The sequence below is a fragment of the Nothoprocta perdicaria genome, unplaced genomic scaffold, assembly GCF_003342845.1.
Source record: "Nothoprocta perdicaria isolate Ctin4 unplaced genomic scaffold, notPer1 scaffold_204, whole genome shotgun sequence".
In the NCBI taxonomy this organism is placed as follows: domain Eukaryota; kingdom Metazoa; phylum Chordata; class Aves; order Tinamiformes; family Tinamidae; genus Nothoprocta; species Nothoprocta perdicaria.
This window is the reverse complement of record NW_020455250.1, coordinates 241,542-265,225: the sequence shown is the minus strand read 5'-3', so window position 1 is coordinate 265,225 and position 23,684 is coordinate 241,542. Positions and strand designations below refer to the sequence as shown.

General features: G+C 42.3%; 1 protein-coding gene across 1 annotated transcript in view; it reads left to right on the top strand.

Annotated features, from left to right (window-relative positions):
* PLEKHH1 (pleckstrin homology, MyTH4 and FERM domain containing H1) overlaps positions 1-23,684 on the top strand; it is a 40,176-nt gene that overhangs the window by 9,475 nt on the left and 7,017 nt on the right. The window contains exons 4-22 of the mRNA XM_026038202.1: positions 25-108; positions 1,160-1,241; positions 3,674-4,686; positions 6,915-6,993; positions 7,929-8,017; positions 8,591-8,741; positions 9,738-9,877; positions 10,596-10,706; positions 11,417-11,503; positions 12,437-12,598; positions 13,574-13,654; positions 13,930-14,109; positions 14,232-14,340; positions 15,281-15,393; positions 16,035-16,211; positions 17,067-17,164; positions 19,435-19,612; positions 20,019-20,174; positions 21,637-21,737. Of these exons, the coding sequence (XP_025893987.1) occupies positions 25-108; positions 1,160-1,241; positions 3,674-4,686; positions 6,915-6,993; positions 7,929-8,017; positions 8,591-8,741; positions 9,738-9,877; positions 10,596-10,706; positions 11,417-11,503; positions 12,437-12,598; positions 13,574-13,654; positions 13,930-14,109; positions 14,232-14,340; positions 15,281-15,393; positions 16,035-16,211; positions 17,067-17,164; positions 19,435-19,612; positions 20,019-20,174; positions 21,637-21,737 (3,191 nt within the window). The remainder of the gene's footprint in view (positions 1-24; positions 109-1,159; positions 1,242-3,673; positions 4,687-6,914; positions 6,994-7,928; positions 8,018-8,590; positions 8,742-9,737; positions 9,878-10,595; positions 10,707-11,416; positions 11,504-12,436; positions 12,599-13,573; positions 13,655-13,929; positions 14,110-14,231; positions 14,341-15,280; positions 15,394-16,034; positions 16,212-17,066; positions 17,165-19,434; positions 19,613-20,018; positions 20,175-21,636; positions 21,738-23,684) is intronic.

Below are 23,684 nucleotides of genomic sequence, written 5' to 3'. Positions count from 1 at the left end.
TTTTTTTTTTTTTTTTTGTCACAGAAGCAGTTGAGGACTGAGGAAGCAAAAATTGTTCAAGAGAAAGCTGCCAAGATCAAAGAGTGGGTAACTTTTAAGCTGCGAGAGGTGAGTCTGCAGCCTCGTGCCAGGCTCAAGGCACGGTTGGTAGCGTGAGGCGGGCGGTCAATCTGTCACAGGGGCCTTCAGCCTCCTGGGTGTCACACGTGGTTGCTGGGCTGGAGATGTATGTGTGCCTGGGGTCGGTAGGTTGCCTTGGACAAGCTGCAAATGACTGCTAAGTCACTAATGCCAAAAGCAGTCTCTAAAGAAAATTGTCCTATTTAATGGGCAGAGGGGGCTTCCCCCAATTTTCCTTAGCCCCTACCTTTTTCTCTAGGTGTAGTTTCTGCCCCTCTTTCTGTGAAAGCAGCTGTGATACAACTGCTTCAAACTTTGCTTTTCCTTAATTTGTCATCCCTGACCAGTGCTGTTTTCCTCCTGCCCAGCGTCGTCGCCTATAGTCTCTCCCATTTTATCTGTCCTGTGGACCTAGGCCTCCATAAGGGTCCATTCAAAACCCTTTAAGTGGCTGAGAGAGAGCACAGGGTCAGCACACAGATTTAAATATGCAGTAGTAGTTTACATCTGGGAGTGAGACTGCCCGGTCTTTCTCTCTTTTCCAAGTCAAGCAATAAATTTCCCAGCTTATATGAGAAAGGGGATATGCTGGAGTCAGACAGCAAAGAAAAGTAGCCTGTGGGGTGTCTTAATTTCTTTAGATTGCCCTTTTAGCACATATGAGTTGAAGGAAAAAATGCAGCTCTGGGTTTATAGTTATTTGATTCCCTTTTTCATAACAACTATTTCTGAAAGAGTAAATGATAAATAGTAGCAGGGAAGAAAATGAAGACCTGTATAAGGAGTATAAATAGTTTTTAAAAGGCTGTCTGAGAGGGGATGGCAAAGCATAGGTGAGTGTTCAAGGGAGCTGTGGAGGAGAGCTCCAAGGCAAGTTCCAAGGTTTGGGTAAACTTCACCCATTCTCTTCCCTTTCCTATTCTCACTTGAATGTGAGTAGAGATGAAGGGTTGTCCTGAGGAGTGGAATGCACACATGCTTTCTTCTTATTATTTTTCAATTTTTATTATTTTATTATTATTAATATTTTATTTCGTAGCTTGAGCTAGAAAATTTCCACCTGAAAAACTGTAATCAGAGGCTGATGGAGCAAATCAAAGCCCTTCAGGAAACGTTGCAAGGTAATTGTGTTCACCTGGCATTGTAGCCTTCACTACAAGAATAGAAGTCAAGATTCCTGGGTTGTACTCTTAACTGTGCCATAAATCAATACTTGTGACAGTGAGCAAGCAGCAGAATTACTCTGTTCCTCAGTGGGCCCATTTTTAAAATTGGAATAATACTGCTTACCTACCTCAAAAGCTCTAATTAGTCTCCCATCAGGGACTGCACATAGACCCCTTTTTTTTGAGAGTCTGCTTGCCACTAAAGTAAAATATTTAGCTCTTGATTTACAGGCATTTACTGAAATTCATTCATTCAGAACTCTCCATTGACATCAGTGCCACAGGATACAAGCCTCTAAGGAATTTGACTTGACCTCCACGCACAGACAATCCCTATCCTCGAAGAATTGTCATCTCTGCTGACGTGTGAGCTGAGTTACTTTAGATGGAATGAGCCAAGGCAGCAGCTGCCTCTTCTGCCTTTAGAAGCTGCACAGTTCTTCTGTGCTATTGGGTTGGAGTGGAGAAAGCAGTGCACAGTGCTTGTGATATTGCAGTTCTTGTTTGGTTTATAGATGGAGGGCTTTAGTCCCCAGGGCTTGAAATCAGCATCTTTCACCATAACTCATTTTTATGAGGAAATTCTCTCTTTTATTTATTTATTTTAACTTGATTTCATTTAGTTGTGTAGCGTGAGGTGATTTCACTGGGCATGCGTGCAGGGGAGATGTCTGTCCTGCAGAAGCATCTTTCTGACATTCCTTTCCTTTCACAACAAGGGAACAGGACAAAATTCCTGCTAAATCCAACCACGTTTCTAACTAAATGCTTTGTGAGTGGGTTTTTTCTTATCCCCTCTGGCTGTGGCTGCTTGCAGAAAGAGAATGGCTGGTAAGCTGCGTTAATAATCTGGTATTAAGTGTTCCTGGATCCCAGCTCTCTGGGTAGTAAACAGCTCTGCACTGTCCACTCGCTAGTCTCAGTGTGCCAGGCTAAACTGAGAGGCCTCTGCAAAGTGACAAATCTCCTTTTGCTTGCCATGCTAATAGTAACAGCTTCATCTGCTTTGTTTCCTGGCACATTTGGAAGCTACAAGCATAGCAACAATATCTAAAATTAATTCCTGTAATATTTAAGATGAATGGCCCTTTTTTTCCTCCCCTGTCTGTGCTAATGATTTACCTCAGGGATAGGGAAGAATTTGTGCCAGTGCTTGTGTGCCAGGACTATGTGCTAGGAGTAAATATATTAACATTCAGTTCCTTGAGCCTCAAGAGACAAGGTCAGGCACTGATGGTTGTCTTTTCCTCAGCTGTGTTTCCAAGTGTGTTGCATTCTCTCCACAATCAAGTGATGTGTTTTTTTTTTTAATTTTTTTTTTTCCCCTTCTGTTTGGCCTTCCCTCTGTTTCTCTGTACCTTTGGTTTACTTCTACTTCCTTGTAAAGCCCAATAGTGGTGTCTGTACAGTTGGATGTTCAGGCAGCGTTTTCAGTAACAGCCCTATAGAATCACACTCATCCCTATTTGTGCAATTTCCAAAGTGTCGTAAAATGTGATTCTCTTCAGTGTGATGATACATAAGTGCACAGATCAGCTAAAAACCTGATGTGCCTGGCCTCGAGAAACGTAGGGACCTTTGCTTCTGAATCTTCTTTCAGCCTCGCAGGAGCTCTCATGTTAGATGCACTGTGGAATGGAGATGGGGCTGAAGGCATGGCCATGCTCTTGAGTATTTTGTGTCCATCTCAATCCATAGAAGTTAGACTGGCATTATGCTAACTGTGGCGCATTTCCCTAAGCTTAGTGCTAGGAAGGCCTGTGTGACCAAAACACACAGTAAACACAGACAGGTTGAGTTGATTTATCTTCAAGAAGAGCTTGTGGTATTCATTTGTCTGAAAACCCTATGTAAACTTGGAATATTTTTTACCAAAATATTCCTTTATAATGTAAAGACAAATTCTGTACATCTTCTGGGGAAATGTCTCAGCTTAGTGACTGCAAGGATGCTACAGGAGCTTGCCACGGGGCAAGAGGCATGTGGCTTCAGCACTGGTGTCTTTGGTAAATAGCATCTTCTGCTCCTTCAAGTTTTATCCACCTTTTTCCATACTATAATGAAAAAAAACACTGGAGACGAGCAAGTCCACCATACTGCCTTTTAATATACCGGCTGAAGGGGCAGAGGAAAAATTCTGTAAATTTTAAACATATTGCTTGATCATTTTGTTAAATATCCCTTAAGTATCCTTCCCCGTAAGATAGACCTTTGCTACAGCTGTTTCCAGACATCTCTTTTCTATTTTATAGAGTCCTAACCTGGCAAGGGTCTCTCCACTGGCCTATTCCAGTATGTCTGTTGTCAAAATAAGCCTAGAATGAGCAACTTATTCTGACGAGTAATATTTGTGAGTGATCTAACCATTATCTTTCCCTCCTCTGTAGATATTTCCAGAATTCCTCACTTTGAATCTCTCTGGAGCTATAATTCTGTGGAGCCTAAAACACCACACACCTCTTTCCCTGAGAAAACAGAGCAGAACTCTGTGCTCCTTGCACCTGGTTTCAGACAAGCATGTCAGACAGCATCTACAAAATATGTCATATCTACAGCAAACTTGGTCCTTGCCAAGGACACTGAGGATGGAGAGGATAAGTCTCTGCTTTCCCAGAGCACAGTGCGACTCGTGGCTGACCCATCAAGCTGGAATCTCTCCACAGAGAAGGACATATTCCCTACAATAAACTCCAAACATAATTTAGGGTACTCTGATCCCACATCACTGGACCCTCCGTCTGAGCCCACGAAAATCCTTGAGTCTTTGACTTTCCAAACTTCTTCGGAGGGAAACCATAGCTCTGTGAGCACCTTGAAACAAATGACATTGAGCAGAGCCAGCTCCTCTGATGAACTGAGTGCCAGGTTCCGCTCCCACCGGCTGGACTCCACTTCCTCGGGAGAAATACTGAGCAGCCTCGAGAGCCACCTCCAGGCTGTTGAGCCTTCCCTGGTGGTATCAGCATCATCCGTTTCGTCACATCTTATCTGCCCAGCGAGGGAATGTGGCCTTGGCAGTAGTATGACCCTTCCAAAAACACGGGCAACCAGTACGGCGAGAGACAGTATCCAGCTAGCCAAGAGACACAGTCAGCCCCAGCCAGGAGCTGGTTCTTTCCACTGCATCATGAGCTTAAAGGCTGGCACCTTCCAGCCCATAACAACTTCCCCAGTCTGCCATGGGCAAGTAGAGGAGACAGACATTGATGATGATGATGATAATGATGGGGTGCGGGAAGAAATGGAGACAGAAGGTGGACAGGTGAGGGGAGAAGCTGGAACGTGTGAGGAGGTCAAGCACTTACCTGCGGGGCAGAAGGAAGCTGCGAGTTCTGAGGCTGATGCCCTCAATCCAGGAGGCAAACCTCCCCCGCCGCCGCTGCACAGATTCCCATCGTGGGTAAGAAATGCAAGGGCACCAGTAGAGGAGGGGCTGTCCATCTCTTAGTGATCTGTGGCTAGGCTCGAACTCTTCTTAGCTTCCTGGTGACGTCAGTCTCGTTGTTGAACTGCCTGCTCAGCCGATTTCAGATTGTGGAGTATGCTGGTTCCAATGAGATTTTTCTTCTTTTTACAAGGAAAAAAAGTTTCATGAAATAAAATTGTGCTTAAAACTTAGTGAGAAAGAAAAATTATAGTTAAGAGGTGCTGCACTGTGGTTGAAATTTCATCCTTAGTTCACTTCTTGTGTGTTTAAGGTAGAAAATGTGAGTAATGAGGGTATGTGAAAGGCCTGCACCAAGTAGGTTCAAGGTCAAAGAAGCTGTAAACTGTAGAATACACATAGAAACTAGACCTCACCATTCCTGTTTCTTTCTATCAGGAAAATACTGTAAAACCTACTGGTGAAGTATGTCTACATGTCCTTCTGTTGCTTACTTCATGTGTGAGATAACAGTTTATTCTTATCACCTGTTTGTTTGAATGGTTGAGGTGTTTGCTAGTGTGACAGTCCAACTGATGAACTGTGGAACTCTGATGAACTCAAGAGACAGCTCAATTATTTCCAATGTGCTTTTTTTAAATACACAGACAAAAGGTTTAAGATGTGAATTCAAGTGGTCAATAGTAATATTCATATTTTCCAATGTGTTTTATTTCGTGTGAATTTTTAACTCGGTCTGCCATCTTTGTATGTATCCTTTGTGATGCATAATTTATCTCTATTTTCTAGAGTTGAAAAAAACCTCTTTTTTCAAAGAAATCCTACTTCACTGCACACATATTATGGAATTCTTATAGAGATGCAGCTGGATAGTATAATAAGAGACCAATGCTTTCAAGACCTCTGTTTTATTTGTTGCAGAATCATGTCATGAGCCATGTACTCCTTTGGAAGTAAGGGTTACTTTGGTTTCTGGTCTAGAGTTCCTGTGTAAGGTTTTTCTAGGCCCTTAAGCTGAACTTATTCACAGGTGATCGTCATTTCTTCTGATTATCCAAACTGAGTTAGGCAAGTAGATTCATTCAGAGAAGTGCTGAGTGCTTGTCTGCTAACTTCAACTGTGTTTCAACACTGTTAAATAATACTAAATTTTCAGAAAAGTCAGGTTCTGAACATCTCCAAATGAGTACTCTAAAGACAGTGTATACTTTAAAGAATGTAGGCTTGGGTTCCTCTTATGGTAAATGGAGATACCACCTCCTCATGTTTCTCCCGGGGATTAATGCTTATGGAGCACTGCAGTGCTACAGTCAACACCACATGAAACCTCATGAGAAAATCCACTATTTTGTCTTCAGAGTCATATAAATATACCTAAGTAGTGCGTATTTAAATATAATGGTCAATACGAAGTTGAATATTAAATAGCAGCTTGCTTAGTAAGAAATACCTGTTATGTGACCTGAGTAGGAAGTGTCTGTGGAAAAAGTTATGCATAATATTTCATTATAGACTAAGTCATAATGCATTCATGTACAGAAAATACCAAGTCTGTTATACCTTGCTTTGGTGTCCTTGATTTTTGCAGTCTGTAGGTAACTTGATGTGGATGTATTATGCCTGTTATCTGATGATGCTTGCTTGCTTTTAGTATCTTCTAAGAAGCAACAGGAGGATTCAGATTCCTAGCTTTGATTTTTTTCCCTTTCAAATTGGTTGATTTCTTGGGCATAACACAGCATTATTTTCAGGTTGGAGTTCCCCCCGGGATTTTTATAGTTTTTGAAGCATTTGAAGGTCCTTTGAACTGAAAGCCCCATATGTGATTATGGCTGAGGCTCAGGCTTACCCAGATTATTCCCAGCATTGCTGCCATTTCCTTATCGGAGACTAGGATGGTGATGAATTCTGTACACTGACCATAATTAGGACTCTTTTATTTTAATGCTTTGTTGATAAAAAAGAAAAAGGCAACTTTTTTAGCTGTGATGCAGTCATGTATTGGCACTTGTATGTAGGTATTCCAGGCTGTGGATATGATCTTCGTAGCACCTATAAGCCAGTTCTGTTGTGTGAGAGTCAGGGAATCACTCAGAGGAGCATTCCCATTGTTGGTCATTCACCCAGCATCTGGTGGATCCATCCTTCCTGCCCAGAAGATTATAAGGTTGTGTGACGGGAGAGTTTCTTTTTGCAGGAATGGTGTTTCTGGCTGACTGTTGCTGTTGGCCGTCTCGTTTCAGGAGAGTCGCATCTACGCGGTGGCCAAGTCTGGCCTGAGGTTGTCTGAAGTGGCCGCAGTGAATGAGGCTTCCAGCTGCTGTAAGTTCCAGGCAAGATGCTTCCCTGGAGGGGATTTGCACTGACACTGTGAGACCTGAGCTTCCATCTGTTCACGTGTCTTCCTTCTGTTGCTTGTTTTCAAAGCAAATTTGAGTTTGCAGGTAGCAATGATAAGAGGGAAGGGAGGAAGATGTATCTGGACTTGGGGATGATCACTGCTGGGCTGTATGAGCTCCTACTTTCAGTAACATCTTTAGGAGGGCTTCTTGCTATCCTTTTCACCTTTACTGAAACTGTATTGCCACCTCTGTGTCTGTGATCTGCCTTTGGTCTTTCTGCTCCACCATCACTTTCCTGCTTTTGTGAACTCTAGCAATTTACCAAGCTGGGAATGGAAAATAGCCGGGAAGCAGCCCTCTGAAGCAAGGAACAAATTACCCAGTGTGGCTTTTACATGTTTGGACACAGCAGTCCAGAGGGTGTGAAACAGGAAGATGAAAGCTGTTACCAAGTCGTTTGGATAGCTCTAAGGCTGACCTGGGTGAACCATGGTTATCCTGTTACTCGGGCGAAGTTCCCTTGTGTCTCAGTTAAGCTGGGATCACGGTGCTTTCTTACTGTTAACACATTGAAATCACCTCACCTGTAATTCTTACTGTGAGGTGCACTCAACTGCTGTTGCACCATGGGGCACAGAGGGTGGGTAAGGTATCTTATAGGTTAGATAAAGGAGGCATTGCAGCCATCCCCAGGAGAAGCAGTAATTAATAACACCTCCTCTAGCCTTTGTGAGCAGAACTGTCCAGGATGGCAGTCATCTTTTACCAGAGGCTTCAAGAAGCTATGTTAGTTTTTACACAAACATGCATATAAACCTGCTTAAAACCTTCTCCTTTTCATTAGTTTGATTGCTCTCTTATTAATCCTAATCTCTTTGTATTATTGCTCTCACCTCTCTTTCTGAATTTTCCCAGTTTCGAATTTCTCACGTGTGGCTTCTGGGCCGTTTACCAGTCTCATCTACAGAAATGTCACAGTGCCAGTCTACACGACGCTGAAGGGGGTAAGGGCTACTTCCCTTCTGTTATGGAAAGAGTGGGCTAGGGCTGCCCCTGGTTTGAGAGAGGGTGAGACAGTGCTGTGCAGAGAAGGAAAGCAAGAATGCCAGGAAGGACTGGAGACCGAGAGAATTCAGAAGGAGAAGCAGATGATAAAAGCATGTGGAAAGACAGAACGTCACAGCAGGTTTGGGTCCAGGAAGTTGCAGTGTGCACCATGAGGCTTTAGGAACCCATGTGTGACAGTGGATGTAGCCCAGAGAGTGAAGTGGGAGAGGGGTCTTGACAGCTCAAGGGCATGCACTGAGCTTGTGGAACGACAGGAGCGGGTAACCAAGGGAGACCCAAAATAGGACTGGGCAGCCCAGTCTGGAAGTCCTTGGATTAGAAAGTGAGAATAGGACATGAAGAGTGCTGAGATAGTAGCAGGCAAGGTAGCATTAAAAGCAAGGGCCTGCTTAAATAGCACGAGTGGGTGGGTTTGTTGTTGTTGTTTTGTTTGTTTTGTTTTGAATTTTTGTTTGTTTTTGGTTCACTCTTCTTACCTCACGTGCTGACCGCGCAGGTCTGTTTTCCAGAAAGCCACGCAGATAAGCAACGTGCCCTTCTTAGATGAGTCTTCGGGCTCTGATGATGACTGCAGCTCCCATGCCAGCTTCAGAGCTTCTAACGCTGGGTCTGAGAACAGGAAAGCCAGCATGCCAGGCAGCCCTCGTGCAGTGAAAAGAGGTAAGGTGGGAGCTCCTACAAACGAGGCAAGATTCTCTGAACAGTGTGACCAGTAACAGACAAACGAATGCATAGTCTTTGTGATGCTAACGAGCAGGCATTTGCCAACATGCCTGCAGATACCAACAGTTGCTCAGTAGAAACCCAGCTTCCTGGTTTCTTTCCATCCAGATGATTGATAAGCTAAGATCAGGGGAAGGAGGGATTTCCCAAATTCATCACACACCTACTAGAGCATCCATAGCTTTTCTGTGAGTTCACCTTGAGAGCAAGCTAATACCACTGTGTTAGAGGAGAGACAGGGGGAGGGGAAAAAAAAGGGGGGGGGGGGGGGGGGGAGTTGTTCCTTTCACGGGCTGAGAATTTCTTGACCAGTAACCAAATATTTCTAGCCTTCAGAAGTCATGAAGTAATTTGAATCTTGGTCAGGGCAAGTTATCCTTGAGTGCTGGAGAGGTGAAATTAGATCTTGCAGTAAGATATTCATTGTTAGTCAACAAATATAATCCCACTGTTTGTAATATTAGCTTGCCTTTTGATGTGATGTATTGGCTGATGTGTCCTTGCAGTACCACAGACCAGTGGCAAAAGGTTTATAGAGAGCAAGGCCTCGTTGTTGATGTTAGAACCTTTCCCTTATTTTGAATGGGAGAGTCTTGAGGTTTCATAATGCATGTTTCTGAGCTGAAAACATCATGCCTGTGCAAATCAGTTGATTTTAATCTCTGTTTATTTAGCAGCAGATTACTTTCACTGTCCAAAGCCAACCTCTAACTCTTTTCTGCCTCTCTTGTGCACACAAGAGAGGCTGGGATGAGGGGCCAGAGGCTTGATTTGTAAGCTTGAGTATCTGTAGTTACAAATAAGATACATTCTTATTTCTTCCTTTTGAGCCAAGAATCTTAAATGGTGAATTTAAAAACTCTTCCAGAGTGTGCAGCATCAGGTGAAATTCTGTCTCCCCATGATTCCCATCCTTTTCTTTATTTTGAGCAGGTGTTTCCATGTCCTCACTGAGCTCCGAGAGTGATTATGCCATCCCTCCTGATGCCTATTCTTTGGATGGTGACTATTCAGAGCCAGAGCATAAGCTCCAGCGGACGTCCTCCTATTCCACTGATGGTGGGATTTGCACTGTAGGTCTTACTGCCTTGCAGCAGTAGTAGTTGCAAGGCACACAGACAGAACCTTGTCTTTGAAAGAAAACACAGAGCTACAATATATTGAGTTATTTGCTGTCATCCTACTTGCCTTATCCTACTGTTGGTCTAGCTGATTTGAAGTAGAAAGGGGTTGTATTATATACCGCTCAGTTAGCATGATAGCCTGTACAGTTTTCCTGTAGTGACATTCTCCTTTAACAATGACCTTGCACATTTGTGGCAAAACAAAACTTTCCAAAATTAGGAAATTTGGAGGAGGCAGGGAGAGAGGATGGAATGTTTTTTTCTAGAAAAAGCCCACAAATACAGGCAGTATTAACTTATAGTATAGTAACATATGGTATAGTACTGTGTATTCCTGAATGTAAAAGATGAAGCAGATGAGGAGCAGGAGTGCTTAGAGACAGACATCATTTGTATATGAGAAGCCATTGTCATGGTAGGAACAAAGTTTTCAGTGCATAAACAGTGAAACTAGCTTCATATGCCTTCCTTACTAACACACAACTTAGTGGTGTTTATACCTAAACAGATAATCTGGAGCCTTTCCAAGCCTCTGTTAATCCCATTTGGCAGTGTAGAGAGGCAAATGATTGAGATGCGGAAGATGCCCAAGCTTAGTTTCGGTAACTGCTTTTCAGTTGTGTTTTCAGAGGTTCAAGAGGAACCCCCTTGTTTTTTTGAACTCTAGGAACCTATGGAGAAGTCGGGTTACTTGCTGAAAATGGGCAACCAGGTGAAGATGTGGAAGAGGAGATGGTTTGTTCTGAGAAATAGGCAGTTCATGTACTACAAGTCTCCGGTGAGTTGCTGGAATACACGTATCCCCTTTCTGAGCCAGAGAGCGAAGGCTGTTTGCAGAGCTGCTTCATTCTGGCCTGGGCAGTTGCAGGCTGGTAATACTGGCAGAACTCAGCTGTGGGCAAACTTTCCCCCAAAATTTCTTGTGAAAAAACTTATGCCCCATTCACAGCTACCATAGTGGCTTCTTTGCTCAGGCAGAAAAGATGTTTGTGGGGACAGCTTCTGGAGCACAGAAGCTTTTTCACAAGGAGAGGAACTTGTGCAGGTGGCTGAAAACAGGAGGTGTGCCGTGGCCCAGTTTGGGTCAGGTTTGAGATGAAAACAAAGGAAAAATAACTGATAGTGGTATAGACTTGCACTCCTAAGTCAGGATGAAGGACTTTAGGGAAAACTATAACTTTTGAGGGGAATTAAAGCAAGGTTCCTCATTTCTCACGACCCACACTGATGTGAAAGTATTACAAAGTGGGTAAAATTTGAAAATAACCTTTACGTGAAATGTTTTTTCACGTATGATCGGTGCAACAATATTGAGAGAGCCTATTTGTCATTAAGCCTTTCCAAATACTTTTTATTACTTACAACTATTTTAAATAGTTAATACTTCCACCTGGACATGCATATGTCTAGAACCTTATGGATTTTACTTAAGTGCTTGAAGACACATAGATTTTTCTCTGAATAAGTTGTTTGCCTTTCTTCCTCTAGAGTGACGTTATCCGCAAGCCACAAGGGCAGATGGAGCTGAACTCCTCGTGCCAAATTGTCCGGGGTGAAGGGTCCCAAACATTCCAGGTAAAAGTTGCCTTTTGCAGATAACCATGTGCTCAACGGCTAGGTGAGAGGGACCTTATTTCAGAGTAAATAGTACTTTACATATCTGCTTAAAGGAGCAGGCTTTGCCTGGCTGCTGTATTTTGGGTTCTGATGTGAGCCAAGCAGTTAATTTTGTAAATAATAGGGAAGGATCACTGTAACGCAAACACTACTTTTTGATGTTGAAAGAGATTATGTTGTATTTGTGTTTTTCTTTTTTAGCATTCTAGACTTTCTTTCTTGTAGTTAGGATGGAGAGCTTGAAGCTGTGTAAGGAAAAGTGCTGCTTATAACATTAAAGCCAGATCATATCCAGGATCTCCTCTTAGAGTCTCCTCTCGCAAGATCTTCAGCCTGACTTTTCGTGTCAGAGGGATTTGAAACAACATCTAGAGTGTTGAATTTCCAGTGGAATTCAGTTTCTGAACATTAGAAGTTAATCCATTACAGGGTTCAATTTTTCAGTCGTAATTGTCAAAAGACTCCAATATAACGGAGTTATTGAAGTTTCTCTTATTCCCTGACTGAAAGGTTCTGCCCTTGTGAAAGAGAAGTTGCTGAGGCTTAGCACTTAAATTCATAGGGTCCATCTTCTCCAAACATCAAAAGCTGTTGAGAACAGACAACAATTCAAAGTGAAGACACTGACAATGCTTATAAGCAGCCACTATTACAGTGAAAAATTAACAGCAACACCAAGCAAAAAGACAGAACAAAAGAGGAGACAAAGAACACTGCAGTATCCAACAGAAAGAGCGAGGCAGCTCGTGAGGAAGTTGTTTCATCCATCTGCATTTTAGTCCTTTCAGTTGTGCCGTAAGGATAGCAACCTCTTTCTTATCAAGCATGTCCCCCACTGCTGCCATAAGAAATGAAACTCAACCCTCATCTCCTCACTCCTTTTTCTTCCAGCTTGTGACAGAAAAGAGAACCTACTTCCTGACAGCAGACTCTCCCAACATCCTGGAGGAATGGATTCATGTGCTGCAGAGCATCCTCAGGGTGCAGGTGACCAGTTCTGTTGGTGTTCCACGTAGTGATGCAAAACCTGTTGTGAAAGGTTGGTTAACCAAGGTAAGATGCTCTTTGGGGCTTTATTCAGTTTAGCTTAATACTGACAGAGTACCAATTTCCTGGTTTGCAGAGTAAATGTCTTCAAGGAATTAGTATTTTAATGTTGCCTAAAAGAGTGGGCAGAGATCTAAAAGTGGAGGTGTATTTCTATATTTCTGTATTTCAGATAAAGAAATTGTTGTATAAAAGATAAGGAATGGGAAAGACGAAGCTACTGGAACATACTGACTTTGTCAAATAGTAAATCAAAACAAACATCCAGCTTATGGATGTTTTTCTTCAACAGAACTCACAGAGCTTTGTAATGAAAAACAAACAATAGGAAACTCTGTTAAATGTAATATTTAACTGATCTGGACTTCATGCTGTGGAAGAGTATCAAAAAAAGACTTGCATGGATCTCCTAGGACATTTATTTCCATAATAACAAACTACAGGCCTCTTAGTAGTGTCTGGAAATTCTTATGTTTTTATGCCGTGTCCATAAACCAGTTTTGCATAGCAAGTTGCTGTGGACTTCTTATTTTTTTCCTCTATAAATCTCATCTGGCTAGTATGTGAATGGTGCCTACAGTTTGCCTACAGTTTACCTACAGTAGGAAGCAGCTGCCTGGACTGTGTGTTGGCTGGTCTTTTCCTGCAGTGATACACTAAATCCCTTTCACTATTTAAGTGGTTATTCTGACTGCCATATTTCAGAATAGGGTAGTGATGGGTTGCTGCGAGTAAAATAATTCACAAAATCTTAGACCCATTTCTGAAAGGCTCCGTATCACATCTACTGAGGTTGGAAGTACCTACATACTTTCGGAAGTGATGCCCTCTGTATTTTGAAAGGAACTGATACTACCATAGAACAAATAACATAGAAAACATTCCAACAGAGTTTTGAATGATGTGTGGAAATCCTAAGAAGTTGTCAGAAACATTGATGATTTTTAAAAATATATATATATTTCTTTGTTGTTCTTCTAGGTCAAACACGGCCATTCTAAGCTGGTTTGGTGTGCGCTGATTGGGAAAACATTTTACTACTATCGAAATCACGAGGATAAGGTAATTCTTTTTCATTCTGTCCTTGTACTCTTCTTTCTTACCCTGTGTGCTGCTTTCTGTGCTTTTGCCACTTCTATGCCTCATCCATCAAACTGTTTCTCCTCTGTACTTCTCCCCTTCTCCCTTTGCTTAGTCAGTAAGTTATGTTAAAATAATTTTTTAAAATACTGAAATGGAAAAGGTTTACATAGGAAGTGACTGCTCTTTCTCAGATCACGGTGTAATTTCTGCGTAATAGATTAGCCATGATTACTTGGCCTGCGTCTTCCCCTTAGTGTCCCCTGGGGCATCTGTGTCTGCGCGGATCCCAGGTGAAAGAGGTAGACCGCTCCTGTGACTCCGATGAGGATTATGAAGCTGCCGGTGGAGGCCTGCTCTCATCCCACTGCACCCTGGTGATTCACCCACAGGACCAGAGTCCCACCTACTTGCTCATTCGTACCAAGCAAGAGAAGGTATAAAGACAGAGAGAAGCACACGGGGCTGGTACCAACCACCATTAGCATGTGGGATGGGCCAGGGCCATACAAATAGAACCTACCTGTTGGACCCACATGGTTCTCCTCTTTATTCCTAGGATACCTGGCTGTACCATCTGACAGTGGCAGCTGGTAGTGGTAATGCCACTGTGGGCACGTTGTACGAACAACTCATTGGAAAGCTGCTGGATGCAGAGGGAGACCCTAGTAAGTAGAAATCCAAAACTCTCTTCTTCCCATAAGGAAGGGTTATTTCAATCCTTAGTTTAAATCGGCCAAAGATGAGGGAAGGGGATATCCCAGTACAACAGCAGCAAGATAGAGCGCCCTGCAACCGTAGTCCCACAGTAACCTATGCTGTGAATAGGGAGAATAGAGACAGTGTAGTGAAACAAAGCAAATCTATCCTGTCATTTATCAGGCACCTATAACTTCTATTACACTGTCTCACATATACGACAAACTGAAGCTTTAGTTTTTCCTGCAGTTGTTGATCCAGGTTTTCTTTTCCTGGGTGTCTTGCCTGTATACATATATGCACCCTCTACTAAACACATGCACTCACACGCACATATTCACATACACATCCGTTGCTCTGTCCACAGGTAAAACCCCCTCACAAGCTACACCCAAGCTCGTCTGTTCCTCCTCCTCTTAGGTACTCAACTATTTATGTCTTTAAGTACTGTGTTCTCAAATAATTAATGTATGCATTCATCCTGAGTACCCTTTCCCTCACACTCACATATTTTCACAACTATCCATAGACATTGCTTCATGTGCAACAGTAACTTGCACTAATAAAGATCCCTGTAGCATGTGCCTGCCTGGCGTGACTTGCATCTCTTGCTTGTATATCCAGAAGAACAATTTCTCACCAGAATCCAGCTGCGGGGAAGCTCTGGCACAGCAGGCTCGTGGAAGGCAGCACTGCTTTCTGCTGGCAGTTGGTGCTGCAGGCAGCCAAGCCTCTTTTGTGGCAGTCTCTGCTGAAATCAATGAAATGGCACCAAAGATAGATGTGGCCTAGTGTAGCACAGCTTCTTCTGGATGCTCTGCTGTCAGCAAGGTTCTTTGTCAGTGTGGGAACCCTAAACATGATCTTCTGTTTCTGATGCTGACCGTTTTTACACACCTATTGCCTCAGATTCTCCTCTGTGGAAACACCCCATGTTGTGCTACAGCAAAGATGGGTTGCACACATCCCTCACCACCCTGCCCTCAGAGGCTCTGCAGACTGAAGCTCTGAAGCTTTTCAAGGTATTTAAAGGGGCTTTTTGCCCAGTTGTTGGGGGAGATGATTCCTGGTCACAACAGTTATCTAGCAATCAATCTTAGTCACTTTAGTGACAATCTTAGTCACTTTAGACAGGCCTGCTGTGCTAATTAATTACATTAGATAGTTGGCTTATTGTGTCACTCATTCCCTAGGGAATTAACTTTTCTGTGTGGGGAGCCTGGAGGTGGAAGCAATGTCCCACACAGGCTGTGCACTTCAGAGCTAGCCTTCTTTCCCCTTCCAGTAGTCAGATTGAAAGAAACCAGCAATTTGCTACCAATTTCTCCAGTCATAAAGCCAGTGGCAGTTGGGCATTGGACTTTTGCATTCTCCAGGATCAGCACTGCCACTGGTCGGTCTTAGCAAGGTAGAGCACAAGCCTGGAAAGCAGGAAGCCTTTTCCTCTTGATTCTCTTGCTGAGCTCCTTAGACTGGTGTAGGCTTAGCATATTTTCCGGCTCATTTCTAGAGGGCAGGATAAAAATTTAGTGTTTATTTCCCCTTTCAGAGTTGTTTAGAAGAATTAATCAATTGTCTGTAACACTTTTGGGGAATTTGACTTAGAAAGTACCAGAGAAGCATTTCTGTCTGAATGGCACTGGGTAACTTCCCCCTTTTGCAGTCATGCCAGCTGTTCATCAACGTCCCCGTGGAGGCACCTTCTATTGATTACCACGTGTCACTTGCCCAGACAGCGCTGCAGGTCTGCCTGACACACACGGAGCTGCAGAATGAAATTTACTGTCAGCTCGTTAAACAGACCAGCTGCCGACAGCCCCACAACCACTCGGTCATTCAGGTGAGTTCCCCTTGGATGCTTCTGCTCTGCTAGTACTTGCTGTTTAATTCTGTGGTTTTAATAATTAGCAGTGAGAGTCATTCTTGGAAAACCTTGCGAATTTTAGAAGTCCTTTCTAGAGGAAAGACAATGACAAAGCTGACATACACAAAGAAACACCAGTGAGAATGTAACTATTTGTAAAACAGATTTTAGTTTGAATTTAGCCATTTACCAGTTGCAAATTGCAAATGGTCCGTTCCAACTATAATTGCCATCAAAATCTATAGCTTGTGTTGCCTGTTTACAGTTGTCACCTGATACTAATTTTGTCTTTAGTTTTATTCGATCAACTGCATGCAAGTCTTGAATATTACAACTAAACATAAAATTTTATTTTTGCACTTTTATTTTTGGGTAAATAGGATTTAAAAGTGATAACATGAACATTGATCTTGATTATAATCGTCTCAGTTCAAAGGAGCTTGAAAGATAAAATACAGTTAGGGAAGTACGTGAGTATTTTGAAACAAAATTTCAAAATGTAGTCTTTGTAATGATCTGACGTTACAGAAAAGGGGGAAAAAAAGATTGATTAAATAATTTTAGATGTTAATTATTCATTTAGCTCTGGTTACACTAGTCCAAATTTTCGAAAGTGGCCACTCATTTAGAAAGCTGCTTCTCAGCCCAGGTTCAGATGCTGAAAAGCAGCATGCCATCTTAAAACGATTTCCCTGTAAAGCATTTTGAGCTAAATGTCTAAAACTGGTCACTCTCAAAAGCACTGGTCACCACCCAGCACTTTGCTTACAGTATTAAAGTCAGTGGGCAGAAAATAAAGAACAAGAGTGATGTCCAGTTTTATGTTCCCAGTGCTGGCAGCTCCTGGCTCTGTGTGCTCCTCTGTTCCTGCCTCAACATCACTTTCTCTGGTACATCAGACAGCACTTGCAGCGGCACGCAGACCCCAGGTAAGGACTGCCACAGCACTTTCTTTTGTTAAATGCTGCAGAAACAGAAACAATTTTGGGATTCCTACCTGCAAGGTAAGTTGAAGACAGAGACAGAAATTTCTGCCCTGTGTCTCCACTGCCGCTCTTCAGTCATTCATGCTCATCATATCACTTAAGCTAGTCTGCAAAACTCAGTGAACCCTGTACTAGCTAAAGAACTTCCTACAGGTGTGATTGGAACCACCCATGGGTTGCTTTACCACCACAACTATTTTCTTTAATTTAGGTACAGACCAAAGTAATTGTTTAAACTCGATCTCAGGTGGTTGCCTTCTGCCTGCTGACAGAACAAAAAAGAGGCAAAGAATGACTTAAAAAGTTAGCAACAGCTAACAAACCCTAAACATACTCTACTTCCGTTTCTATTATCTCTTTAGTGCATTTAGTAACACTTTCCCTGGTGATTTAAAAAAAAAAAAAAAAAAAAAGCACAGAATCTACTGTAACAGCAATAAGCTGTTCTCTGGTATTTGTGCTTTGCTGTTTACGTGTTTCCATGGTGGTCTGGTCTTCAGTATGTCTCACTGTGCCACTATAGAGGTCATGGCTGTTGAGCCATCTAGTTCTCTATTGCAACAACATATGTTCAATGTGAAGGCCAGACGTAGCTCAAAGTGGTTTCATTTCAAGCAAATACTTGTCTTGAAACATTCAGCCTGTCTCAGAACTCAAGCTGCCGCTCTCGTGTTGCACAGAAAATCTGTGTATTCCTTGCGTGTGTGTGTATGTATATATATGTATAAATATACATATATATATATTTACTTTATTTTCTTTCATGTTGCCTTATATTCACTATTTCTTCTCAGGAGCAGAAATAGAGATGAGGACCTCTCAGTGTTCAGGCTGTCTCTCCATTGTTCAGCAATATTAGGATGCTCTCGCTAGGACTAGAGGACATCTGGCCAGCACTGTGGATTACCAGCTCACAAGCTGATTCATGCAGCTCGTTACAGGAGCTGCTGAATTAATTTTGAATTAGGTAGGGAGTTGTGAGTTCTGAAACCGATTTAGCACCTCTGCTTCAAGTATTACTGTGCTGATGGTCTGCCAGGTTCTTAGCCCCAAACCTTGTTTATCAACAAATAAGCACCAAGCATGAGCTAAGAGGGAATGTATTTATACGAACTAGCTATGAAACACACAATTACTCGGGTTAGAAACAAATAAACAGAGGCTAAAGCAAATTATACTCCTGTAGTTTAGATTACATTTAGAGTAGTTGCCAAATGAGATTAGATTAGCACCTTCTGCTTAGCTTTAGGACTAGTTACCTCTCTTCAGAGAGAGCAGATATGTCTGTTTCCTGACTAGCTAGACACAGATACTCTTTTTCTGTTTTATGTAGCAAAAGTGCTTGGATGTCTGTGCTGTAGCAAGCTTATGATCTAGGCTTACATGAGATCATCGTCCTAGGGTGGTGGTGGTGGTTTGTTTTTATTTTTTCAAGGAAGGTCACCTGAAAGAAGGATTTAACAGTGTTTTAGGCAAGAAAGAAACGTAGGCAATGGTCAATAGAAGCTGGTCTCAGCAGCCAGGCTCAGCAGCATTTGGGAGAACTTGAGATCAACACCTTGAAAATATGCGAGCAATTTGGGATCCGCAGGGAGTTGAAGCAAGATTCACCCTCTGAAAATTGCTCCTGGATCATAGTTCAGTCATGGTCAGGGAGCTGAGCAGCATCTTGCTACAGTGCAAAGCAAGCACTCCCGACCTGGTGTCGCTTGCAGAAATTTGACTGGAAATTTAATCACTTGCTAAGCTCCTGAAGGTATGTTGATTGGAATTGGTCCTCCTCCACAAAATAGAACAGTTACAAATCCTTATAAATCCTTGAGTTGCATTCTGTTTCAGAATTAATTTGCTATATACATTCTTAAAGTTATTTTTCTAAAGGCATAATGGACTGTTCCTGCCCAGCTTTAGGGGCACTTGCATCCTTTTGGTCTTGATTAGTGGAGCAATATCTTCACTAAACAGTAAATGGATATTAGTAATTCTCTGACACTATTTTTAACTATAAACAAATCTGTAGCCTACTTTGAATGAAATGTACTGAAACTTTTGCAGATTTAATCTCAACTCTTAGTCTGTTGGCATGAACTAGGCTATCTGTATAAAGATGCATCTCTACTCGAATGAAAGCTCAAGGAGCGATGCTCTGTGGTGGCACGGAAAGGGAGAATCTAAAGCATGGATTTGTGGCTCATCCCCGGCTCCTTCCGTAGGAGTGAAACAGGCAAGTATGCCATCTACTGCCAGAGATCCGTGGAGCGCACGGTGCACGCTGGCGAGCGGGAGGCCAAGCCTTCCCGCATGGAGATCGTGTCCATCCTTCTGAGGAACCCCTACCACCACTCGCTGCCCTTCAGCATCCCTGTGCACTTCATGAACGGAACCTACCAGGTGAGCGGCCCCATCTCTTCTGGGGGTTATGGGGCTGCACTGTAATCCCCCTTCCTCCTGGGGGGACACAGTGGTGTTCCCACACATCAAGCATTTGGAGATGAACACTGTTTCCCCTCCATGCCATTCCTAGTCATACCTTCTAAGAAGGTGAAAGGAGTGCATCCTTACAAGACTTGTGAAGAAAAGATACTTGTAGAAATGGGAGAACTGTTATAAACATCTCAGTAAGGGAAAGAGTGCACCCTAAAGGGAGATGATGCCCATGTGTAGCCCTGGGGGAAGACTTCAGCTGGAGCTGGTGGTCAATCACCAGTCTGTAGGAAACAAGGCTTCATTAGTTTTGGTAGTCATCAGTGTCTCATATTTTGAAAGTTCTGTTGCATCAGCTCATGTTTCGTTCCAGGTTGTAGGCTTTGATGGTTCCTCCACAGTTGATGAATTTATCCAGCGGCTGAACCAAGAGACAGGAATGAAGAAGCCATCCCACAGGGGATTTTCTCTCTTCACAGATGATCCTTCTGGCAGGGATTTGGAGCACTGCCTGCAGGGCACCATGAAGGTAATCTTTGTTATCTCTTACAGGCAGAAGAGCTGCTCTGAGTGAATGCTGGGTTTTTTAATGCATCGAGATCAAACTCAGGTATTGCTCTCTACATTAGTATTCAGAGATGAGATGTTAATTAGCAGACTCTAATCTGAGACACTAGTTAAGACAAAGCACATTCTATTTTAGTAGGTGATAGATTGGTAAACTGAAGAAAAAAAACCAATGCTCCTTTCTCCCACTCCCAGCAGGCTTTAAGTCCCTGGATGGCCACCTTAAAGAGATGAGCTAGTTGCCATGAGTGACAAACAAGAGATTTTGGCATTAACATGGGGGAATAATTTGTCTTATAGACACTGGTGGAGGAATAGTAGAAATGGCTATTTTGAAGAGACCCTCGTATCTGTAAGGAACATAAATGTTCACTTTTACATGGTGTTAAATTTTACATTGAGTAATGTAAGAAGAAAATGCCAGTGACTTTAACATGGATGTTGTGAAGAGGCAACTGCCACACAGGTTCCCAAATGAAAGGCCCTGCCTTTGTGCCCTGGCTGTCGACTGGATGATATGGGACTTTGCTGGCAATGTAGCCACCTTTTGGAGAGATGAGATATTAGAGTAAGTGATGGAGATTGAGATGATCAAAGGCATTGCTTCCACTGGTTAGATCGCTGGCTAAGACAACCTCAGTAGCTTCATGAGAGAGGCTTAGGGTTTATACTATTACAGTTCATGTGGCTTCTTAAGTTAATATTCCCTCTGCTATCAGAAGAGGACTAGAGACCATTATTAGACCATGTATGGGAGAATGGGAATAGCCCGGTGAAGAGAATTGTAACAGGAGATTAACTTTACTTTGGACAGTCCAATCCCAGAGGTTGGGCTTAGCCCGGCAAAGAGACAGCTGCCCTTCAGAGGGTGCTTCCTCACTCATGCTCCAGTTTGGCTCAGGAGGATACATCTGAAGCCAACCTCCCAGGCAATCCCCCTGGCCACACTTACATTGTGGAACCATCCTAGAGAGCGTGAACTGGATTTTTTTTCACATGAAACACGAGCTGGGAGATGTTATCCAACATACTGGGTTTTTGGGCCATGTGACCAGACTAAAGGAAAATCCTTTAAAACACAATTAGTGAAGCATGGCATCTTAGGAAGCACTGTTCCACTGTGCAGATCTGTTTCTCATGGACTGTGCTACTTGCTAACACAGACCTAGCTGGGACTAGACTGGACTTTACTTGCAGATTTAAAATGGAGTTTTCTGTTGAAACTCTTACGTACTGTAAAAGAAAAAGGAATCGGTTTGTCACTTTTGGCAATGTTTATGCTGAGCCTTTATATTTCTTCATCTCTATTTTCCACAGTATCATTTTTCTCTTGCTTTCCCCGCAAACTATAACTCTACATTTTCCTACACCTTGTCTGTCACCTCTTTTTTAATTAATATATATATATTTCTTTATATTTTAAGATTTGTGATGTTATTTCTAAATGGGAACAAGCCTTAAAGGAATTGCACCCTGGGAAATATGAAGGTGGCACGAGAATAGTCAAGCTGACCTATAAGAACAGGTACTGTGTTCCCCTTTTTGTGCTTTTGTTAATTAAGTGTTGGTAGACTGAATATATCTCTGTAGATGGCCAATAATTTTATAGTGTCAAAACTGCTTTAGCTAATAGGCATGAGGCCCTATGTAAGATGCAATAACTTCTGTACGTGTGTGGTAGACATGTGAAAGAGGATATTTAGAGAGATCTCTAGAGATACTTAGAGATAAAACCCCAAATGCTGTGCAGTAGCAGAATAGACCCAAAACATGTTAAGTACTAGCTAGAGCACAATAAAACATACTTGGCAGAATTTCATTTGCCTAGATCCTAAAACATAATTAAATAACGTGTGTTAGGTGAGAGGAAGAGACACCTCAGGGAAATCACTGGCAAAAAAGAGTAAGCTGAAACTTGTGCTTAAATAAAGAGTCGTGAAGATGAAACAGATAAGATGACAGTGTTTTTGTGCTCTGAAAGGCAGGACCTGTAGAGAGGACATGTAATAGCAGTGCCCAGTTTGTATAGAGAAAGAGAAATGCTGATGTTGGATGAGGAGAGATAGAGAAGAAAAGAAAGAGACAAAGATCTGCAACAGAATCTGGAACATGTCCACAATTTATAATGAAGAGAGGAATTCTGAATTAAAGACAGTGCTGTGTGTGAGAACTAGGAAGTGGCTTTCTGCATGCCAATTCTGTATCACAGAGCAGAGAGAAAAAGGCTACCCAAAAATCAAAGGAGCAGCACTGTCTTGTGTTGACTCTTGGAAAATTTGTGGTGGTTGCACTGGTGAAAATTAAGCTTATGGGAACATTGTTAGTTGATGCCACAGAAACAGAAGCAGAAGTGATGGCTTTTGACGCAGACGGCGGTATTTGTTTCAGCAGTGAAACCTTGCAGGAGGGTGGTTTGTTGGACTGGAATGTGCCTAGACTGGACAGCAAGGATGTTTGATAAGGTCTGTCCAAGGCTGGGCTGTTCTAACACCAAGGACTCTGATTAAGGCAAGGAAAGGTCGCTGCAGTCCTAACAGGGGGTCCTCCTGAATTGACAGACATAAACAACCTGATCTTTAACCACTGGAATGAAGTATTTTGTGTGCTGCTGTGTAACATATGGTCATAGACATAACTTCAGCGTTTGAATTAGACAGTGTGGGCTGTAAATAGGCATGCATGGTTCTGGGAATGGTTCTGGGAAGCATCCTCACACTGATGTCTTTGATTAATCATCTTGTACTACCAGGTCAAAGAGATAGTGAGTGTGGAGTGACTAAAAGCCACTAGGAAGACTTGGTTTCCAAGAATGATTCTTTAATTTTAACAATAAGGATGGTTAATTAAGTCTTACTTCTTGCTGAAGCAAACTGAAGACTAAGATCCATTTTACTGTAACTGGATATGAAAAAAAAAAATAAATTAACTGAGCTGTTATCTGATCTTAGTTGGGTTTATCTCATCTTAGTTTGTGAGGGCTGTAATGAATATAAGAAAGGCCAGGCTGCCATAAGGAAGCTTATAAAACACTCGCCATGTTTCCCAGCAGAGGCAGCTCTATATTTTGCAATAAACAGAGAAATTCAAGCCCTACATCTGAAGTGTTGCCTGTTTGCCCCTGAGAACAGGGGAAACATGATGCTTCTTCATTTCTTCCAGTTTTGCTGCCTTGAAGGGGTTGCCTTGCAGAATTCACGTGGTTTCCAGAGCTGGACAGTGTGCTTGGAGCCTCCTTGCCCCAGTCTTGTTCATAAAGGAAACACCTCAGTTTGCCAATCTCTCTGTCCAGTTCTCTCTTAATGCAGGAGAAGGGGGGGCAATGCTTTTATTTTAATCCTCCTTCATTAAAATTTCCAACTCTATTCTCAGTTCAGAACTATTTTATTTTTTATTTTATTTTTTATTTTATTTTTTATTTTATTTTTTATTTTATTTTTTATTTTATTTTTTATTTTATTTTTTATTTTATTTT